The sequence below is a fragment of the Sinohyriopsis cumingii genome, chromosome 12, assembly GCF_028554795.1.
Source record: "Sinohyriopsis cumingii isolate HCF-2022 chromosome 12, ASM2855479v2, whole genome shotgun sequence".
Classification (NCBI taxonomy): Eukaryota; Metazoa; Mollusca; class Bivalvia; order Unionida; family Unionidae; genus Sinohyriopsis; species Sinohyriopsis cumingii.
This window is the reverse complement of record NC_142972.1, coordinates 105,418,763-105,442,770: the sequence shown is the minus strand read 5'-3', so window position 1 is coordinate 105,442,770 and position 24,008 is coordinate 105,418,763. Positions and strand designations below refer to the sequence as shown.

Genomic DNA, 24,008 nt, shown 5'->3' with positions numbered 1-24,008 from the left:
GAAACATTTCTCCTCCACAAACAAAGCATGCTTTTCCAAGAGAAATATCATTCGCCAGTCAATGATTAATTATGAAGCGTGCCATATTTCAAGCAGTATGTCTGCTTTTGCATTATTTAAACTAGACTATATCAACTCTCACATATCAGATTGACCATTCATTGCATTCGCTGGAGAAAGTTTAAAGGGGCAGTGTGAAGTTCTGAACGATAAATATTTTGACTTGTTACCATTATTCGGCCTTCTCATGTTTCCTTCCATGAAACCGACTGGAATGTACAGTCTCTATGCCGTGGTTTTATTTGCATTGAACATGGGCTCATGTGCTCAAGGTAAGTATTTACTTCCTGTAAAAATTCTGTGCATATTAATTTCATGCAGACCGAAAACGGGAGGGGGGCAATGCAGAGTTGCAAATTGTGACTCAATTACATAAATGTTCATTTCAATGGCTATAGATAAAATGTAATTTTAGTTTTCCTATTTTCTTATAAGGTTGGATGATTCCTCATTTGTGATTTCAAATACGATCATCCTAACAAAGTAAACGCATTTGAACTCGTCATATGGAAAATGAAGGGACTTTGTAATGTTACACAAGAAAGTCGTTTCTGGTCTGTTTTTCTTAGATCATTGTCCATGTGTAAACTTCATGTGTCTATCCTAATATATTTCTGACTTGAAGAGGGGACGCATCGTATAACATAAAGTACTGAAATGTATTTTCTTTATCTTTTGTTCAAAGATTGTCTTGACACCACTGTCAGTTGTGCTCTGGATTTCAAATATCTGCAATATTAATATTGACTCTAAAATATTGATTTTATATGTAGAGATTCTATATTTTGCAAGAAAAGAGTAAGCTGAGATTTTGTGTCTCTATTTTTGCTGTCAGAAAATATGGAAAAATTAATATTATCAACGGGACTAAACTTTAAAAGACCTATACTGTTAAGTGTTATGTAGCTGTAGACTGAAGTCATCAGTATTACATCATTTATTAACTTTTAACTGCACATTACAGTAGTCTCTGCAAAACATAGGTTTTCTAAAATAGTTATTGCCACATGTACGGTTCAGTTACAGAGACTTGTGTTTAATATAAATGAATACATTAGATTTAATTGACAAGCATTATTTTACCATTGTATCATTAGGCCGTCTTCAGCATTCTAAATCTTCCGACATTAAACTTCCAGAAGAATTTATAAGCGCGGCGGCACAAAAACAATATACAATAGATGACGACAAAATGACAGCACGATTGCAAATATGGTCAAAAGATGAGGCTAGAAAAGTACAAAAAATACAAAATCAACAAAATGGTCATAATCACAGTCTCTAATGGTCATAATTCAGTCATCTTCATCATTTTCTAGACAATATTTTGTATTTTCACAGCCACTTCTTTTGATCATATTTGCAATCGCGCTGTCTTTTTGTCATCATCTACTATATATTGTTTTTGTGCCGCCGCACTTGTAAATTCTTCAGGAAGTTTAAATTGTCACTGCACAATATATATTTAATATTTATTAAGTACATTTTCTGAGCATAACTATGGATTCTACGTTTATCTGACGAACGCGTGAAGCTAATCTATCTTGTAAGTATGTGTCAGCAAAGACATACATGGATTCGGAAAAGATGACTGGCAATTTATGTTTCTTCTTCTGGCATTGAAGCTTCATCCATTTCCGCATTTTCACTTTCTGGGAACACTCTATAGACTATTGTCCTCTTAGCTTTACATTAATCAGCGACAACTATACATGTTTACAATAGATCTAGACATGTTCTAAAAAGGGTCTTCAGGTTTGGAAACAATTATTGACTTAACTACATCAACCACAACTGCTTTACTCCATTTATACATTCAAGCTATTGTCTTGGTAATGATAGCAGCCGCCAAAGAGAAAGCTAACTGGTATAAACAAGAATAACCATTCAATGTAAGATTCACAACTTTAATGTCCTATACTTTTGCCTTTGTCATACTCAAACAGAAAATATTTCTCCCTTCCTTCTCTCTTTAAATTGAACCTAAAGCGACAAGTATTTTACACCGAGCATGGATGCGAACAACATTTATGCCAATGTCAGTTACAGTTGTGTTTGCATAGTTCAATCACATTTAATGCATCGTACCATAGACAGTATTCGTAATGAAATCACCATTTGATACGGTAATGGAATCAAGAGTAGAACAAAATATCTGTAGCAAGCCGAAGAACCAAATTTACATTACGTGACGCAGAATATTTTCTTAAACACATTTCAGCCAATGTTTCACAATCAACAATAACACGTTGCTTTAAATGAAAGATTTTAAACCTAGGAGGAAAAAGCAAACAAATAATATATTACTAATTCTTAATCCTACATGGCTTCACACGGGATGTTCAACAATCGATATGTTGCGCTTGTAAAAGCAAGCAAATGTACGTATCCCTTTTCCTAAATGTATTTGTCTTCTTTCTATCCTGTTTGTTTCTTTTCCTTTCACGTGTGATAATGTATAAATATTTTTGAATATGTCGTTGGTTTCTCTTGTCGTCTTTTTAAAATTCGTTTCACTTTTATTATTTAATTTTTTAATTTTTTCTTTAGCAGTGGCAAATCGTTTTATTTTATATGCGGTTTGTATAGTATGATAAGCTATGTGTATACAAATTAGGGACTATTAGGAAATACAAAATAAACAATTGAAACTTTAACAAATATTCGCATGCTGTTTCTACTATATGTATAACTGCACATTCAGATATACTGAGCGTTTTCGAATTACTTTAGTATGTGTATATTGCTATTTTTCTCAGTTAAAATTTAAACTGCCTTATTAATTAACTAAGTCAATAATAACACAACAAAATGTTTAGAAGACGCACCATTAGCCTATTTCAGACGCAGTCTTGAATTGTATGAACAACAAAACATAGAGGATTGTGGTTTTCTAAAATAATGCAGCAGTCCTGATTGTGAGCAAAACCTAAAGTTCTTTGCGATATATTTTTCTTTCACTTTCCGTCAATATATACGTGCATGAGAATATATATATAAGTTAATATTGTTTCTCGCCAATTCAAGAAATAGAATTGTAAATAGACGCGATATATATATATATATATATATATATATATATATATATATATATATATATATATATATATATATATATATATATAAGCGTGTGTGTGTATCTATATATGACTGTACAATTTGTTTCCATAGATACCTCTAGATGTAGTGCTTGGGATGAAGACCACGATTCAGAAAATAACCTGGACACATCCGTTACTTTGTGGGAGAAAAACGACTGCCTGTTCATCGATTGTGCCATATTCTGCAACCAGGATCAGTCGTGCATGTCCTTCTTCTACCATGCCACACTGCAACTGTGCTTAGGAACGCAGTCATACAAACGTGGGCTCCCTTCTAGTAAAACAATGCAACAAGGATGGCAATACTACACTAGTAGGTTCATTGCAGTGAAATATAATTACAGTAATATCTATCTTAGCAATACAACACTGATAGGTCCATTACAGATAAATGTAATTAAAATACTATCTATATTGGTAATACTACACTAGTAGCATCCTAGTAAGATCATTACAGTGAAATGTAATTAAAATAGCACATATATTTGCAATATTACACTGATAGGTTGATTACAGTGAAATGTAACTAAAGTATCATCTATGTTGGCAATAATACAATAGTAGGTTCATAAAAGTAAAATGTGGTTAAAATAGCATTCCTATTGGCAACATTACATTAATAGGTCCATTACGGTCAAATGTAATTAAAGGAATATCTATATTTGTAATACTAGTAGCTTCCTTACCGTCAAAAGTAATCAAAGTAACATCTTCATTCATCATTCTTCACTACCAAGTTCATTACAGGCAAATCGAACTTTGACGAACAAATGTATTGGCAACTATACAATAGTGGGTTCATTACAGCCAAATGTAATCAAAATAACGTCTCTGCTGGCAATGCCACACAAGTAGATTCATTATAGTCAAATGTAATTAAGATAATATACCTATTGGCAATACAATACTAGTGGGTTCATTACAGTCAAATATAATTAACATAATTTCCCTGTTTGCAATAATATACTAGTAGGTTACTTACAGTCAAATATGAACGCTCCAGTGGCCTTGAGGTTAGAGCGTCCGCCTCGGATGCGGGAGGTCACGGGTTTAAACGCCGGCCGAATCATACCAAAGTCTTATACAAAAGGTACCAGCATCTGCCTTGCTAGGCGATCAGCATTAAAAGGTTCGTGATAGAATGACCTGATTGGGCGGGACATCATGTTACATGTCTGCGGCATGATGCCCCAATGTTCAACATCACTGTAAACTGCCACACTGCAGACATCAGCGATATGATTTAATTTTTTAAAATCTACGTTAAAAATCCAAATCACACACACACGCACAAAACACAAAGAGGTTTCTTTCAAAACGTTAACAAAGTGAAGTCAAATTTATGCATTTAACAGACAACAACACATTATTCTCGTTTTTGTTCCATTCGCAAAACAATTTTCGCAATCATTGCATAGTTTTCATCTTGAAGCGCAAAATAAAATTATACGGAATATTTTCATATGTTTTACTGACAGTTAACATTCAAGAAGTAACCCATTTTTATTTACTTACCTTCCTGATTTATAGGGAAACAAAACTGCGACGGAGACTATGTTCTCAACCAGTCATTGGGGTTGTGCTACAAATTACATGTAGATGGTAAAACCTTTAACGACGCCATGGCTACATGTGAAGCGGAGGGAGCCAAGATGCTGGTCTTAAGAAATCAGAACGAAGTTAATTTCATAAACACAGGTATAGTATTTATCCATTGTAATCTTGAAAAGTGTGGTTTTTAACAAAGTATTGTATTAATTCAAAACATACACGCATAGATTCGATTTAAGACATGTAACTGTTCAACGCAATATTAAACCATTCGAGTCAAACAAACCAGCCTAATCACCAGTAAGCAAAGGACAATAGGTTAGGTCTTCGACAGCAAATTTTGCTTTGTACGTATATTTGAAAATCTCTGATTCTAAAAATATCACATAGCTACAAACAGGGCCAACTGAATAGATCCGCTCTGAATTTATACTATAACAATGAGATCCAGTTATTCATATTATTAACTATATAAACATGACGCAAAGCCTATAGTAGAATGATGAATTTCTACCCATTCATTAATCATAATGACATATGAAAATAACGATAAAAAGTATTAATAGTCCCTCTTTTCTAAATGAAATTGAAATGGTACACATTTTCATTGGAATCCTTTCTCTTTTCCATTCCCCTTACCCGCCTCGTCCGTAAGGGTAAATAAAAGCAAAAATCTGGAGTGAGAGAAATAAAACATTTTGCGATGGATGAAAACATTAAAACTGAACGAGTACCAAGTAACTTACAGTAATCTGGTTCGTCGTAACTATATAGTTCCGCTTTCCTTTGGATCAATCTATAGTGTTCATAATATCAATGATATATAGTTTCATAGCCAGTCGACGCGAGGCCTATATGTTAAATTTGTCGGTCATGAGGCACACATACTGTGGCGTTTCTAATACTATCTTGTTGTTGTTTCTAAAACCTATTATAATATTATAAAAGTCGATAATTAATTATCAAATTTAAAAATGTCGAAATGGTCGCACATGCCCATGTCCTTCTCTGTGTGTGTGTGTATGTGTGATTTGGATTTTTAATGTAGCTTTAACAATGTTTCAGTCATATCGCTACGATGTCTGCAGTGTTGCAATTTATAGTGATTTCTAGCACTATGGCATCATTTTGCAGACATGTAACATGATATCCCACAGAGTCATATTAATCTGACACAAGATGGACGGGTCCTAACACTACCCTCTTAATGTTAAGCGCCTAGCGAGGCAGATGTTAGTACCATTTTTTTAAATCTTTAGTTTGACTCGGATGGGGATTGCACCTGCGACTTCCTGCATCCGAGGCGGACTCTCTAACCTCTAGGTCATTGGAGCGGTCCTCCCTCTCTCTCTCTCTCTCTCTCTCTCTCTCTCTCTGTATTATAGTAGCTAGATACGGGCGAAAATCCATGAAAATGCGAGGGTTGAGGTTTATCGCAAATGTAGTAAGACGATGTCTCAGGACCTATGAATGATGGTAAAATTTTAGTCAAACTAATCAAACCGTCCAAAGGAGAGAGAGAGAGAGAGAGAGAGAGAGAGAGAGAGAGAGAGAGAGAATTATAGTCTTTAGAAATGATCATTAAAGCAGAATAATTACTTAGATGAACTGTCAATATATTCAAATATTTTAATTATCTCTTTTTGGTTTATCATTTTCCTTAGTTTCTATTCCACGCTAATTTTCATACGCCAGTACGTGAATGCCTGACAGTCAGGTTCAGTGTAAAAGAAGCTAACCGTGTTCGTAGCGCACAACTTTCTTCATAAAAACCAAATTTCATGTTTAAATCATGAGTGCTACTTATACTAATTCAATAAATGCGAATACAAATATAAACTCAAAACGAAAATAATCAACTTATAGATTTGTATATGTGATTGTGAACAATAAGAACAATCGTAGACCTACATTTTTAGCAGACCCGCTCGCAAGGATGTGAAGAATTCATTCACTTGGTTAATGCACAGTGGCCCGGAGTATATCGTAACTCCATTCAAAGTACAATCATGTGTATTATTATGTGATATAAATAAAATATATGTATAGTATCTGCGCTGTATCAATGATATATACCGCTCGTTGCATACATTTTTCATGAAACTGAAAATCGGCAAGCATCGTTTCCTTTTAATGAAAAATTTATACATCTCTTGGTATATCATTCATACAGCGTACATACTGTACATATATTATATATGTATATATTGATGGTATCAATAAGAGAGACAGAGAGTAAGAGCGTTTTGGCGACATATTTAATTTAATTGAAACATTATTTGTTATAACTTTGTTATAACTTTGCGCATAAAACATGTCGCATACCATATATGTATTTTAAAACTCATTCTTTCAAGACTGACTAATTAAAACTACTGATTCTTTCCATAGACTTTTTAACACAAAATTCTCAAGATAGTCGAATATGATGTCGTGTCATTATAAAATCGCCGTAGCTTTAGTTTCCAGTGTTGTTTAGTTCTCTGTATCATGATTTGCCTAATGATTGACATTTGCTGTTTCAAGCATTATGCTCCCAAAATTTTTGTCTTTCTATTTTAAAGGTTAGATAATGTTTTGTAATACAAAGCAATTACAATTAATCATATAATTCATATTGGTGTTATGACCGTATCTAAAATCTCGGCTTTCTAATGGATGCGACCTTGACCGAATAGACTTATTACGTACCTACTTCAAATCGAACCTTAACCTTGCCCTTGATTTCTAACCATGAAAGGATCAACATTACTCTCTCTCTCTCTCTCTCTCTCTCTCTCTCTCTCTCTCTCTCTCTCTCTCTCTCTCTCTATATATATATATATATATATATATATATATATATATATATATATATATATATATATATATATATATATATATATTGTACAAAAATATACGCTTTTAAGAAAATTTCCCTAATTGAATTATTTTATAAATTATAGTTATAAGCAGCAAAATGGGTAAAATGGGTGCCGGGACTTACGTATACATCGGTCTTCGGGCCATCGGTGTGAACAGAGTATGGAAGATGTTCAACGGACAAGACCAACCATATCTCCCATGGGGATACGGAGAACCGAATAACTTAACTGGCGATCAGAACTGTATGCTTATCATCAATGTAAACTATTTTGATGACCGATGCAATCGTCTAAAACCTTTCTTTTGTCAAAGGTTCATAAAGTAAATCCAGCAGAAAACAGGTTATATCCACTTAATGAATTGTTCTTAACTATAGTGGGAAATAAGACGTTGACACCTAGCAGTATTATGGAAAATAGAATACACACATGTCAGTTCTTTAAATCATATGAATTCATACAATATTAGGAAATTCATATGTAATTATAAACGTACGCATATATAAATACAATCTTTAACTGTTTTTCTAGGACCTTATAGTTGACAATCTTGCAATTTTAAACGCTTGAAGATGTGTATTTTAAATTAATATAATTTCTACAGCAATTTTACATACAATTGTTTTGTGTTTCTAATTGATATATTCGTATGTAATAGCGTGTATTCTATCTTATGTAAGAGAATTTGATGGTTAATGTTACAGTGTGTTGTTGTCTTGTTACAACGTGTTGTCTTTGTTACATCATGTATCGTAATAATGGAAACACAATTAACGTAAACATTTTTTAATTTGATTATGAAGGGTTAATTATCTAATTATTGTTTCTTCTTTCGAATTGCAAGCAGTCCCCAGTTTTTAAAATGAACAGTGTTGAATATTTTTCACCGACATTTAATATCAAAGCTAGTGCTTTTAAGCTTTTCTATGACACTGAATATCAAACCAAATGACTTCATGCTGTTCCGTAAGACTGTATGTTACAGCTGGTGCCGTTCAGCTTAATTCGATTTTCATTTTAGCTGTCTTTACCCAAGACACTAGTGCAGGACAAATCGCTGAAGAAACTGACATAACAACGTCACACGCAAAAAGAAACTGTGTTTGGTTACTGAAATGTTTATCGTCAATTGTTTCATTCAATTAAAGGATGAAAAGTAAAAGTGTTTTAAGTGATATCATATGATACTTGGAGCATAACACAAATTATATCAGTTCAAACAGTATTACAGCTTGTACCGTATGATACGTGAATGACGTGGAATGTCGTGAGATGCGATGCATAGATGAGACGAACGAGATCAGGTGTCCTTCCACTATCAAGCGAGATGCAATGATATCATCCAGATCAAGTTTATATATATATATATATATATATATATATATATATATATATATATATATATATATATATATATATATATATAGCGAGTGTTGTCACCTTTTAGGGATAGCATGGCAAGAGACGCTATAACAAAAGAATAAAACTAAATGCGTTTGTAAGTTAATAATTGTTTGCGACGTCTACGAAAAAAAATGCATTTGAGATGTAGTATTTCATCATGAACCTAATATTTCTCTTACTTGGGTATATATTAAATATTACATTAATACCGAAGTATTTTCTTCAATAATTATTCTTAAGCAAATTTCATCATTGAATTTGAAGTATTTGAAAAAAACTCTCAAATAAATTTATATGTTTATTGACACTTTTACATACAATTACAGTTAATAACGTGTTCGAGAAAGCAATACATGCCAGAATTTAGTAACCTATAAGTTATTTGTTAGCTATGCATTTATAAATGACCGTTAGGATTATTCTGAAATCAAGCCCCTGGATTTGAGTGTATGCATACGTCGAATACCATAGGCTTCTTTGGATTTCCTAATGTTTCTGTTAAATTGTGATTTATACCTAATCCAAGTCTGGATTACATCCTTTAAGATATGCCCTGGAGAAGAAAAATGTTTTTCTACTGGGTTCCTTTCAAACTTTATTGGTTTGCCAGAGTGATCTGTGGAAATTCAATCTAATATTTACATTTCTGCGTTTCTCAAATTTGTGGGAGCTTCATACCCAACATGTGATCAGGATGATCACATTTTCTGTGCACGACTTGCATCCAAGGTTTCCACAAGACTGCGATTTCATTGATTCGATAGTTGCCTTAAATTTCTCTTAAATTCCGAAGGTCTTCGAAATGCAACTACTGGCTTTAGCGGAAAGATCAATGTAAGCGGTTTACACGAGTCAGTTAATGTTTGTGAATGATGTGACCTACTCGTGAGCTATCTACGAAGAACGTTGGTGACATACTTGAGCAGTCATTTTATATTTAAAATAACAAATGACCCATTGGACGAACGTACTTCCATTGCTATTGTATTGTAACGTAAACAAACTTGGTGATTTAATAGAAAAACAAAAAACGATTGTTTCGTCTACGTAGAACCTTCTGGATAGGATCTACTCAACCGTAATCAAAGGACTATAATTTTATTAATAATATTATTTAAGTAAAACTATTTATAAGATCAACACTTTAAGATAAAACCCGGTCCATCATTAGCACTCTCTAGTAATCAATGCGGTATTATAGAAACAACCACAATGTCGTCCCTTAATTAAATAATCTGCCTAATGGGTTTTCATCAATATACCACTTACCATTCAGTTCAGATGATTGCAATGTATTGTGTTTTAACTGAGACATAGAGCATCCTAAGTTGTTTAGAATCGATCGGTTTAGCGTTAGAGCAATATTATAACACCAGTCGTAGTTTTGAGTTTTATATTTTTTCAATAAGTAACTCGGGAGATGCTGTTTTTATATCCTTTTAAAGAATGTTAATTTAATTTAATATAAATTTAAATTTCTTTCACACCAACGTGGCAACAATCAAATCTAGTATTGATGTTCTTCTTGGTATATTTTCTAGCTATGTATATATGTCACTTCCGTATAACTTTAGTATCACTTCAGTATCACTTTATTATCACTCCCCTTCAGTATCACTTTCCTATCACTTCGGTATCACCTCAGTACCACTTTAGTAACACTTCAGTATCACTTTAGTCACTGGGTTTATTAAACGCTCTTTCGTACCGGAAATAAATACGTGATGTGTGAAAGCTATATTGTATTATTTTGTAAGTATCTGTGAAGTATGTTTAACATAAATTGTGTTGGCTTTCAATTGGTTTTACTTTAATCTTAAAAGATTTTGTGCAGGCCTAAGTCATTAAGTTTCAAAAGAACCAAGATTTCTTTCAAATGTTACAGTGTCATTAATAATTTAGGTAAGAAATACTGACAATTTCATTTGTAAACATTAATATTTCATAGTAATTGAAATAATTTCATAGTAATTGAATTAATATCATAGTAAATGAATTACCTGTATAGTATGAATTAATTTCTGTCATAACGGAATTTAATTTTTGTAATAATTCACAACATAATGTAATCATGCAGAGAAAATGTTTCACTCTGCTATTCTTAACAATAAAAACGCAATAATCATTGCTACTAAAAAAAATATTTTTTCAATTTCTAAAAACTGTTTTGCATGTATATTCACAACCAAAAATTGAAATACAGAACATATGGCCACGAGCATAATGCAATTGTATGTTCGTCACATACCTCGAATTCTGATATTCGTACTGAGCTTTTTAAAATGACGTATATTTCTGAAAGCATATAATTTTTATTTTCGCCTTTATTTTGTCACCTTTGATTTGATAGATTATTCAAGGGAATGTCAACGGATACTATTGAATAACCAAACAGAATATACCAAGGACAAATTCGACCCGGAAATTTATATACAAGATGATGCCTATGACACCGAATCCATGTGGTGCATTATTATATTGAGAGAACACTGAGATTTAATATTCATTCACACTATAGGTTTGACAGACATATGATTCTTGTTTTGTGTATCTTGAACATTCGTTGTATCTAAATTAAAATCTGAAATGATTCTGAAAATTACGTTGTCTATTTGAATGTTTTGAGGCTACAACTGTAAGTTGCCGCCGATGTTTGAAATGCAAATTTTGAATATTCATGAAACCTTTTCGTTAGATTCTCCTCCTTAAACAATTGTGATTTAAAAGTTCATTTGATCCTATTTTTAATGTCGTTAGAGAATGCACCAGTGCAGGAACTGTCTCCTTCTAAAAACATTGCCTATTTCAAACCACATTCGAAAACCCTTACAACCACTTCTCTCTGTCTTTCTCTCTCTCTCTCTCTCTCTCTCTCTGTGTCGTTTTCTGTATGTCTGTCTCTCTCGATCTCAACAAACACTGCTGCAGGGTTCATAATGCAAATTCAATTATATGTATGGTTTGTCTACCTGATATCAATGGATATACGATGTGGAAGGTGGTAAGAAAATATGTGGACATGTCATTGTAATACAATATTTGTATAATTTTGTATTTGTACCCTTCCTACCCTCCGTGGGTCAAAGATGACGAACTCTCGTAGATGGCAATCACGTGGGCAATATAATTAACAAGCATTCTTGAATTTAAATCTAACGGTGGACTGGTAGAATTTACAACAGACAGACGGAGGGTAAGATGGTGTAAAGAAAACAAATATCTTTTTGCGTTAAGGAAACATGGAAATGTACATGACAGGCTACATCAATTCATTCTCTGACATGTATTAACGCACTTCGATCTTCAGGTCATTGTTACAACTATATAAACATTTGTGTTCAAGTATTGGTAATTTATTTCTATTTATTCGCTTATTTTTCTTCGAGGTCCTTAAGCCATGACACCAGATTGTGCTGCCTTCATGCTTGCCCCTTTAATCTTCAGGGCAAGGTCACTGTCACAGAATATTCACGCTAAGGTCATGATCAAGGTATCTTTTGTTTCTGTTTGTATGAGTCAATTATGCGATATGTTCAATGAATCTTTTGACCTTGCAATCCAGGTCACATGTCGTATAAAAATGTTTTAATTGTGGTCTAAACATAAAGACCATGCTTTTCGTTTGCTTTTGTTATTTGTTATTTTTTTTTGGGGGGGTGTTTTGAGGGGTTTTTAAGTTTGTTTAGTGTTAAGCTTAATATTATAGCTTATTTAGTCCATCAATGTAGAATGAAAAGTTTGCAATCAGTCATTGCGCTAGGGTACTTCGTGCTTATATCGGTGATTTTAGTGCAGTTTATACCTGTGCACGTTCTATTACGGAACAAATATCATAATCACGTTATCAGGAAAAAATATAATCCATCTTGGACATAGTACATTAAATGAGTAACTATGCAAAACAAACAACCTCTTAAGGCACAAATTTGACCTTTAATTTAGTTTTTCATTTCCTTTTATCTGCTTGAATCTGGTTTGAAAACGCTATGTTCACTTCATACAATAATTGTTTTAAAGAAATTGTTGTTATATAGAGAAACAGTTGCCATGGAGGAAGGAAGAAATAAAATAAATTCGTTTTCTGCCTTACTTTAAATGTTTTTCTTTCTTATGCTAAGGTCTTTTTCCATCTTTATAGTCGAAATTTTCTGATAGTATTGCAAATATAATACATTTGTCGACTTGTATATAACTGTTTTCATGGTTTCTGCCTTTGGAATTTCAATAGAAGTATTTATTTAGTAATTGAAGCCGTAAGGGCTCGAGTTGAAATAATGGAAAAGAAATACAGGTCGCCCACTTTTCTGCCAATAAAAAGGGATTTTCCAAGCACATTCACGGTAAATATCTCCTTTTTAAATGTACACACCTTGCAATCAAATTGTAAATAGATGACATTTGGAAATTTCAAAAACGTATGAATTTGCTTTCAGCCATTCTGTAGCGTGGAGATGGGGTAATCGTTGTACAATTTAGACATATTTCTCACTCATCAGTCTAGCAAAGCAAACAAACGCGCACAAGCTTACATGTACACATGACTGCATACATAAACACCAACACAGCTACACATTCATAAATACATATATCACCTCACTCAAAACACTGGAAAGAAAGTAACTACTTATGATGGCAAATGAAACTTCGCTGCGATATATCTTGCAACAAACGATAGACACCGCTATGTAATGAATTTTATATGTACATTTCAACTTTGTATTTAAAATGTAAAGAATATAATTACATGGACATCTTGAGACTTTTATCTTCTCCATACCGTATATTGGATTTTCAGATGTAGCTAAAATTATCGCAAAAAATAGAATTGCCCCTTTTGCGTTGATACTTTAACAATTGCTCCTCTTGAAGCAATTGTTATTCTGAAACTTCGAACGGTTATTATCAAAACTAAAATTGCATATTTGCATGAGACTAAGATAATTGACGCGTTATTTTTATAGTTTCATCTGTCACAGTAGCAAGCATAATTAAGAACTTCGTGCCTTACACAAGACCATAGAACTTACAAATAGACAGTAACGAAATGGAAACCGTTCAAATAATGTATGCATGCACTTCTTAAGTTTACGATTTCATCAGTCTTACAAAATATGAAGATATAGTATTATGACAACAATTAATGAAACATACAATAACGAATCTCATGAAATAAATAACAAAACTATATTTTAAACATGATTTATAAATATTGTCAATGTATCCACATCATTGAGCGTAAGTACGTAAAGAGTTTGTTGGTCATATTATGAACAGGCACATTGTAGATTATTACGCCATTTGTTACGATTTAACCAATCTTAATCCAGGCTAAAAGAGTTTCTTAAATATTTGAAATTATTAGACATACAATCGAGAACTGAAGCAAAGTAAAGATACTATAATCCTTCAAATGTGTTACATCCAAATAGAATACAAGTTAAACTTGTGCTTTATTCACCAGTAAGGACATATATTTCACGCGTGCTCGAGTTTCCTTAAAAGTAGTTACGTTAAATCAAGCGAAAACATTTTTTCTATCATGTTTCGTTAATATTCCTTGAAGGAGATTTAACGTGGTACATTGAGCAACCAACAGCGGATAAAAGTCTGAAAGGGACTGCTACATGTAACTCATCTACATCCATGTATCCTCTCATCCTTCAGCTCAATCGATAAAATGAAGAAGCTGCAATGCGTTCTTGATAATAGTAACATGATTGAAGAAATTTTAGTCAGGGTGTAGTATTGGAACAATCACCTGTCTCGACAATATTCAAATTCTCTCTTGCCTAATAACATAACAACAAAACGTGTATGTAAATTATGTGCTCGTTTGTGTGATTTAAGGAACATACACCATTGCGCATGTCTATAAATTCTATGCAGAAATTACAATAGTCATTCAATACTAACAAACTTGTATCTAGATGAAAATTAGCTACATTAGAAAGAGAGCCATAAAGATACATTAAAAAGGCACACTTAGTGACACACTAGATACACACACTAGAAATACCAAACAATTACATACAGATACACAAGAGATACATTAATGTTAACGGAAGAATCCCCGTATCTTAACCCATCGCTATAACACGTAGCTATAAATAAATACTAGCATTTTACAAACGGAATTTCTACAAGTTGTAACTATAAAGATACACTAGTGTTTTTGTTTCCATTTATGACTTGTCTAGTGTGCGATTTAAATTATACACTAACACTAAGGCCCCTTGGATAGTATTTTTAAAGGGTGTTAAATGGTACAATTAATGCGATGGATAGTATTTTTGTGGTGTAAGGGTTAGCGCAAAATGTCCTGCTCAGCATTCCTTTGGACCCCAGTAGCAAGGAAAAAAGGGGGATCCTGACGTCGCAGCAGCAAATAATCTTCATACTCCATGCCAAGGCATGCGTCCTGGTGAGGCCACTCCAGTCGCACTATTGAGTGAGGAAACAACATTGAAGTTGGCAGTCTACGGGTTATAAGTCATACCCGATTGGTGTAGGGAAGAGGTGCCACGGATCAGCGTCGACGATTGGAGGGATCATCGTATCACACTGACCGACTTCCGCACGCCTCAAGCCGGGCATCCCCTGGTCAGCAAGGAGTTTACCCGCCAAAGTCTGCCTGCTCCAGTTGGTGTTTGGAGCATGTTGGTCAGCATGACAAGCTAAAGGACATTTAGAATCCAACAAAGTAGACTCCAGCTCTTCCTTTTGCAACCTGGAACATGCACACAATGTGCAACGGCATCTCTGCTGACCTCAGGGGAGGTGGACGACACCAGGAAGAAGGCCACCATCGATAGAGAGCTCGCCAGAATAAATATCAGCATAGCTTCTCTCCAGGAAACCAGGCTCGCCTCTAGCGGCTCCCTCAGAGAGGAAAACAACACATTTTCCTGGAAGGGTCGAGAATCTGAGGCGCCCTGACAGCACAGAGTGGGCTTTGCCACCAAAATCAATCTCCAGGCCTCGATTGAGCCTCCCTCAGTGGGCACCGAGCGTCTCTTGTTCATCAGCATTGCCACTGCTGTAGGTCCTCAGTGTCTATACCCCATCCTCATGTCTTCAGAAGACACATATGATCATTTACATGGCCACTAAATGAATAGATCAAAGGATGCCCCAAAGATGAACCATTATTCCTCCTCAGCGAATTTAATGCCAAAGTAGGTGCGGACCACGAGTCATGGCCTACCTGACTCGGACATCATGACACTAGAGAGACCAACGAAAAGGGTCAGAGACTGCTAGAGCTGTGAACCATCCATGACCTGTGGATTACAAACTCCTTCTTCAAGTGTAAGCCACAGCACAACGTGTCATGGAAACACCCAATGTCTAATCGCTGGCACCCGCCCGACGTGGTCATCACCAGGCGTTTTCCTCTTGACAGCCTCCTCTCCACCACACACTTCCAAAGTGCAGACTCGACTCCAACTAAGTCATCGTAAGCATCAGGGTGCGCATACGGCCACACACACTACACTGCTCAAAACAAGCAGGTCGCCCTCGAGGAGTATGTGCCGCCCTGGACCAGGCTCTCCAGGACCTGTCAGAGCACGATGCTACAGCCAAGTGTAGCGCCATCAAGGGTGCCATCTAAAGCACAGCCAAGTGCACGTTTGGCAAGAAGAAGCGGCCCAGACAGGGCTGGTTCAGTGCCCACCTTTCAAGGATGGAACAAATAATCGAAAACAAACGAAAAGCCTTCATATCTTACAAAATATAACCCAATGAACGGACGCATGTTGCCCTCAGAAATGCCCGAAGTATTACCCAACGCATCATTTGAAATTGCGAGAGTCAGTACTTTCAGCAACTGTGCGAATAAATCTAGCGCAGTGCCGAGTCTGGAAATATCCAAGGTATGTAATGTGGCATGAAGAAGTCTCTAGGCGCTACCTTGAAAGAAATTGTGCTCCTGAAATCTTAGATGGGATAGAAGATGACAGACACTGAATATCAAATGTCCAGGTGATGGAGCATTACTCAGAGTATTCGCCAGAGAAACGTCAGTCACCGATATCGCCCTTATCAGCATAACGAAACTGCCCACTATGGAGGAGCTCAACAAAGTGTCCACCTTAGAGACGCTCAGGTAGTGAAAGCATCCCTCCCGACGCTATCAAAAGTGGGAAACCAACATTCCTTCAGCCATTGAACGAGTTACTCTGACTCTGCTGTGAGAAAGGAGCAGTTCCCCAAGACATGCGCGGCACCACGATTGTGACCCTTTACAAAAGCAATGGCGGCCGAAGTAACTGTAATAATTACAGAGGGATCTCGCTCTTGAGCATCGTTGGCAAAGTGTACGCTCACATCATACTCAACAGGCTGCAGCTGCTGACGGACAGTGTGTACCCGGAATCCCAGTGCGGTTTCAGAGCAGGCAGGTCGACAACTTACATGATCGTATCCCTCCGACAACTCCAAGACAAGAGCATAGAGCAAGGTCAGACACTTTGCATGATGTTCGTCGATCACACCAATGCCTTTGACCTGGTAAGCAGGAAGGGCCTATTTATACTTATCAGTATGATCGGTTGCCCCCAGAATTCTTCAGCATGATAAACGCTTTCCACGCCAACATGAAGGGAACAGCCCTGTATGATGGTTCCTAATTAGACTCCTTTCCCATCAACAGTGGCGTGAAGCTTGTGTGCTGACGACAAAACTTTTCGGGATCTTCTTCTTCCTGCTCCTGTCCTAAGCCTTCGACTTGTCCACTGATGAACTATATCTGCAAACAAGGCCCAACGGGATGCTATTCAACCTGGCTCTGTGCTCATCAGGGAAATGCTTTTTGTTGATGAGTAGTGCACCCATTTGTCCGTATAGTATGTTTGTGTGATAGATTTATGTTGATAAATCGATGTATATGTATATGTCTCCAGCCATGTCTCTAACCCTGTCTCTATGTCTCTTTCTCTATTTGTCCCTTGTCCCTAAAGTGGTACATAAGCGACTTGCAACACTGTTCCTAACGAATCCGTTCGATTGAGATCAGCTACTTGCATCAGTGTTGCCATTGTTTCCCCCGTGTCCAGTAACGTGATGCCATCCTATTCAATTCCCCTTGTCCCTAAATATTTCCATCTTTGTTCGATTCCTATCTAGTGTCCCAGATAGTCCCACTATGTTTATTTTGCCATGTCCCTAGACAGTCCCACCCACTTTAAATTCCCTTTGTACGTAGACAGGCCTAGTCCCTTGTTGCTATAGTAAATTTCACTTGTCGGTGTACAGTCTCAATCCCTTGTCGCTATCTTAAATTTGCCTTGTCCATAGACAAGCCCAACCGTGTTAAATTTCCCATGTCCGTAAACAGGCACAATACATTGTCGCTATGCATTCCCTCTGTTAAATTTCCATTGACCGAAGACAGTTCCAATCCCTTGTCGCAATGTTAAATATCCCTTCTCCCTAGACAGCCCACCCATGTTCAATTACTATCTAGTGTCCCAGATAATCTAACCATGTTAAATATGTTTTGACCCTAGACAGTCCCAATCCTTTGTTGCTATATTTAATTTCCATTGTCCCTGGACAGGCCCACCTATATTCAGTTCACTTTGTCTGTAGACAGGCCCAATCCATTGTCGTTGAACATTTCCTATGTTTAATTCCCCTTGTCCGAAGACAGGCCCAATATATTGTCGCTATGTTAAATTTCCCTTGTCCATAGACAGGCCCACCCATGTTAAATCCCCCTTGTCCGTAGACAGTCCCAATACATTGTCGATATACATTCCAATTAATCTTGAGACTTAGGTATAATTTTAGAAAAAAAAACAAATTTAACATTATGGTCACATTCTCGCCGTATCTTCCCATTATACTACTTCTGCATGGAGATCTTAGATTTGCAACCACATTTGACAGTTTCCAGTCATGGATATGTTCAAAAAGTCGGAACGTTTTAATAGCGTTAGAAGAATCAGTTCTTAAATACAAAAGGATATATGCAAGGCAATTCAATTAAAATCAAAATTAAACTGTCCTACGTGAAGATCTGACAGCGACAGCATAGAGGTCATTTACTGATGTACTTTGAATTCACTAATCGAAATGCAGCTCTCAGAAATTTTAAAGTGAACCAATTCGTGTAGCACTCATTGATGCTCTTCGAACGTACTTCTCAATCTCCCAAACCGGAAAATATAAGAATCATTCGCTGTTAAATTAGTGTGTATGGTAATATTTGAGTGATCGCTGTCACATCTAAACGTAGGACAGAGGAGCTCTGATTTTAATCAGACTGAATAAAATGTGTCTGTAAGATCTTAAGAATGTTTATTTCCTAACAACCCCTCATCAAAGCAATTTTAGCATGGCTCCCTTTCTGAAATATCCCATCTCATCATATGTTCTATCCCATGAGAAAGCATTCCCAAAGTGTGTCTGAAAACATAGTTATTGTGTGATGGTCTCATCCAGGATCATGTCGTTGGTAGAATATCTCAGGCAACAAAGAGGCACACTTGCTACATTTGTTTGCCTGTAAGTTTGCCATTGCGCAGTTCATTTTAGTAGCCACTCTGTGACTTGACTGACCGTAGTTGAGCGATCTTCTTGTCATGTTGGTGTACCAGACCAGAACATTGTCTCCGATGTGAGAATCTCTGTCACAACACAATTAGTCAAATGTGCACAACAGCAGACATATTTTGTACATCCATACTAATTTCTTTTATGGTGCCGGGACAGAAACCATCTTTTAGGAAACGTACGCTCTGTATACATTCACAGTCTTTACTGTAACAGTGCTTTGAATGATCAAGACACACTTATGTCCATTTAGGGATTTTACGGTTTTAATCGACCGCTTTTATGGTGCCGGGGCAGAAACCATTTTCTTTTAGGAAACTTACGCTCCGTATAAATTCACAGTCTTCACTGTAACAGCGCTTTGAATGATCAAGACACACTTCTGTCCATTTAGGGCTTTCACGGTTTCAATCGACCTCTTTTGAAACTTGACCATATATTAGTAAGAGTTGTTTCTCTCTTCTTAAAGCCCTTTTACATATGGAGTGTCCTCACAATCAAGAGAGATTGTTAATTATTGAGAAGAATACTTTGATTCATGAAGATGAAACCCTCTAAGGGTACAGAATCCAATATTTCAATGACAAAGAACAAACTGATGCAAGAAAGAGAAAATTCGCAAAAACGTAATTGTTTTCAATCAAACATAAATACTGTCCATAAGAAGCTCTAAACATCTTGAATTTTCCATCTAATGTGATCATGGAACTTTCTTAAAAGGATGACGCTAATTTTTATACCAAAAGGATAAGCAGCACAGAAAGGACGGGTGAAGTCAAAGTCAAGTTCTTACCAAACAATATCCCAAACCATTTCTCATCTGAGGTTGTTGTCTCCTTATTTTATAATTCTACTCCTATTCAACAAGATTAAGTTGGATATCACCGAATAATTGTTTCCGTATTTCACACTTGTATGGCTTCACTGCAGTTTGTATCTTCATGACATTTGTTAATTAAAGTACAAGCAAAATAATTTACCACACAATTCAAAAATGATTTATCATTTGCTTTTATTTTCATTGCATCATCACATTCTCTTTTTTTCTTAAACAGATTCGAACAAATTTCTCCACAGCAGATCTTTTTATAAACATCCTTATCTTCGGAACGTTACCACAATCACCCTCATCAATATCATCACAGTTATGTTTCATTTATTTTCTTTTTGTAACAGTCAGAACATTTTGTTTTACGGCAATTATGTGGAATCTTGCAGGTTTCGTGTTCTTAGGTTGCATTTGCATCATTCCTTCCACAGTCATGACAAGATGTGCATAAAGCTAATAATGAGCCATTGTTGTCTCTCGTTTTTCAGCTCATAGGGATGTCCAGTTACATGATTCATTCCACAATTCTCTCAGTCTCTTTGGCATGATGTTTTACTTTTCAATACTAGATGCACCTACTAATTTTTGTAGGCCAGTACCACAATAATTATGGTCTTCTACAGCCAAAGGCCTGGCACGAAAGAAATTATGAAATGTTAGAACAGCACACATTTGATAATTGCTTGCAAATGGAAGTATACGTGCTTGTGACACTGAAACAACAATAATTTCATCATGATTTATGATGATTGCTATAGGATTTTGTAATCCTCCGAATGCAATATAATTTCCAAGGTCTTGTCACTATTTTTTTAACACGGCGTATACTAAATGCAACTTTTCCAGTACTGCATAATACATTTTAAGATGATGGATTACAACTGTGCTGTGTAATGCTTATCATCAAAGAGAAGATGCAAAGTATACTCACGTCTAGTTAGTCGTTTGCTAAAAACATTCGTTAGGGACCAAGAATCGATTAACAATGATCTGGGGGCGGGAGGCAACCATATGTGAAGGCACACACCAAAGGTGGTCGACTTGTGGGGCATTCAACGTCACAAAAACAGTAACATCGCCTTCTAAAAGAAGGAATTTAAATTATATAGCTTTGCTGTATCACCATGGTAGGAAGAGAACATTGAAAAATACATTCTCGAGATTTCTAGAGCATCTGCTTTTGGATTTAAAGTCTCTTATATTCATAGTATTTTACTAAACAGACATTGATCAGAATATCTTTGTTACAATTACTATAGAAAGTGATTTCGAAACATTTTCAAATTTAAATATTTTAAGGGAGGGGTGTGATCAAAGCTTCGTGACACTTTTATAACGAAGATCTGAGTTATTGTAACGATTGGGGTGGGGAGAAAAAAACCGCCAAAATTGCGTGACGTTATATATAGACTGCACCATAATCTCATAGTCTGAGATATAAGCTTCACTACAAAACTATGAGTGGTTGCTAAGTTTTCTGGTCCTGTTGTTAGGAACATTTCCATGCATTCGTCATTTTCCGACTGTGACATATCGTGTCAGTCCGTCACATCAGTGGCGTGTGGCAGCATAGCAATATGCAAATTTAAATCGCCCGTTTAATAAAGAGTGCAACGAAGGAGTATAAGTTGCTTTTGTAGGTTCATTGATTCATTATAGTTCTTATTGCAAAGGTTAGTAACTATAAAAGCCCTTAATGGAACATATATGTTATTTTAACTGTGTCGACACAAATACATTTGCTTATAAGTTTGGAAATGTCATTTGCAAACGTTTTGGCTAAGTATAAACACTTGGTAAAGACATTCAACATCGCCAGTGGCTTTATTACAATAGTATTTATAACAATTTATATGGCTTAAAGTAAGGGCCCATTCCAATCCAGGTGTCTCGTATTATTGTTATATTTGGGATCTGAGAACCTTTCTTAGCGTTTTGTATTTTCGACTTACACGTGTTTGTTGTTCTTATTTCCTCAGCACCGCCGAAATTGAATCCCCCTTTGCAAGTGTGTTAATGAAATGGGAGACATTCATTTTATGTATGTGTCACTCAGTGTCAAAACGAACCAAACGAGGCCAGTCATAAAGGGCTACTGGTGCTAGTGACATACTTACTTTTACCAGGAAAAGCTAAATAGAAAAACCGACCTAAACTAAAAATTTACACCTTTAAAACTACTGTTAATTTCAATAAAATAGAGTCTCGTGTCCGTCATCTGATAAATAATAAGAGCAAAGGATTAGTTTTGTCATGAAAATGACATCTAAAAAAACAGATTACTGTGCAGCTGGTTATTACGGCAATTATACCTCAGCTATTTTTAACCTGGGTTTTGTCAATTATTGCTTTTCTGGTTTATTATCCGCATTGTGTATATTGTCCTGTCTTTGCCTCGCTTACATAGGATGACAAAAACGTCTTCTTGCAGCTGAGCAAATACATTGATAATATTATCACCTTCTGTTGTCTCTGCGACATTTGTTAATATGTCTCGGTTATTCTGTCTCGATAGTTCTTTGCTTTGGACATGTGAGTTAACATGCGTTAGATAATCTCTGACATGATGTCTCAATACTCCACTACTGTGAAATGTTTTTGTGCGGCGTAACTCTGTGATTTTGACAATGGTTGCAATGCAATCTTTGTAATACTCGTTTGTAATCAGCATATCGTTGTGTGCATGCAGCGTCAACACTTTTGTTGGCTGCGGTTGCGTTCCAAAAGTATCGTAGGTTAGTTTACGTTCGACAACTATTTTATATAATGCAGTTTATAGTATCATGTTAAAATAGGTTCAACAATGCTAAGACATCTTTCTTTCGAGAATCAAACGATTGTTATATGCATACAAAGCTTCCGTTGTTCTTCTCCTATACCGTCTGGGTTGTAGTGACGTTCTTCAGACAAATGTGGGAGCCCGACTTTTCAATATTCTTGAGTATCAAAAATGCTAGAAAATTGTATTTGGGTATTTCCGTTAATCCAAACAACTTAATAGTCAGTACTCAACGGCGTTGTCAAATAACTAATGAAATCTCTAAACAGTGATTTCCACGCTATTGCAGAAATTATGATAGGTCCGTCCATGATGACTTCTTCAGAAACAAAATGGTTCAAAGACATCTACCGTCTTATCCCGAGAAACTGTGAACTATCACTGAAGCGTATTAAGGACAGTTCCCTTGACGATTGACTTCATCTCCATTCTATTCATTCGTCAGTGCGGCCCAATATCCACTGAGTGAAATCTGAAAGAGTTTTAGATCCACGAAATATGTACTCATGTCCACCAAGGAGCACGCTAAAGATCCAAAAGTGATAAAATAAAGTTCCTAAATTTCTTCCTGGCAAAAGAGGTGAATAATTTAAAAGGTCAGAAATGTGAATCTCGGTGTATTGAGAACATTCTAAGTAAGAAAAGATGAAGTTCACACAATGGTCCTGTTTCAGTTAGTTCTGGTGATCCGACAAGTTGTCCAGTTCGTTGTCTTATCTTTGAATACTGTGTTTACATTGTCTTTTGTCTATATTGTGTGCTGAACCTTTATCCGTCTTTGAAAGCTATACTTCAGATTATGATCACTTTCTGAAAGTACGTTTCAGAACATTTGAGGCCAAGGCTAGGCTTATTTAATTAGG

The 24,008-nt window shown here is 35.7% G+C and overlaps 1 protein-coding gene across 1 annotated transcript in view; it reads left to right on the top strand.

The window, feature by feature from the left end:
- The first annotated feature begins 313 nt into the window (after positions 1–313).
- Positions 314–24,008, top strand: part of LOC149787177 (uncharacterized) — a 45,649-nt gene continuing 21,954 nt past the window's right edge. The window contains exons 1-2 of the mRNA XM_089976058.1: positions 314–332; positions 4,692–4,859. Coding sequence (XP_089832184.1) covers positions 314–332; positions 4,692–4,859 — 187 coding nt within the window. The remainder of the gene's footprint in view (positions 333–4,691; positions 4,860–24,008) is intronic.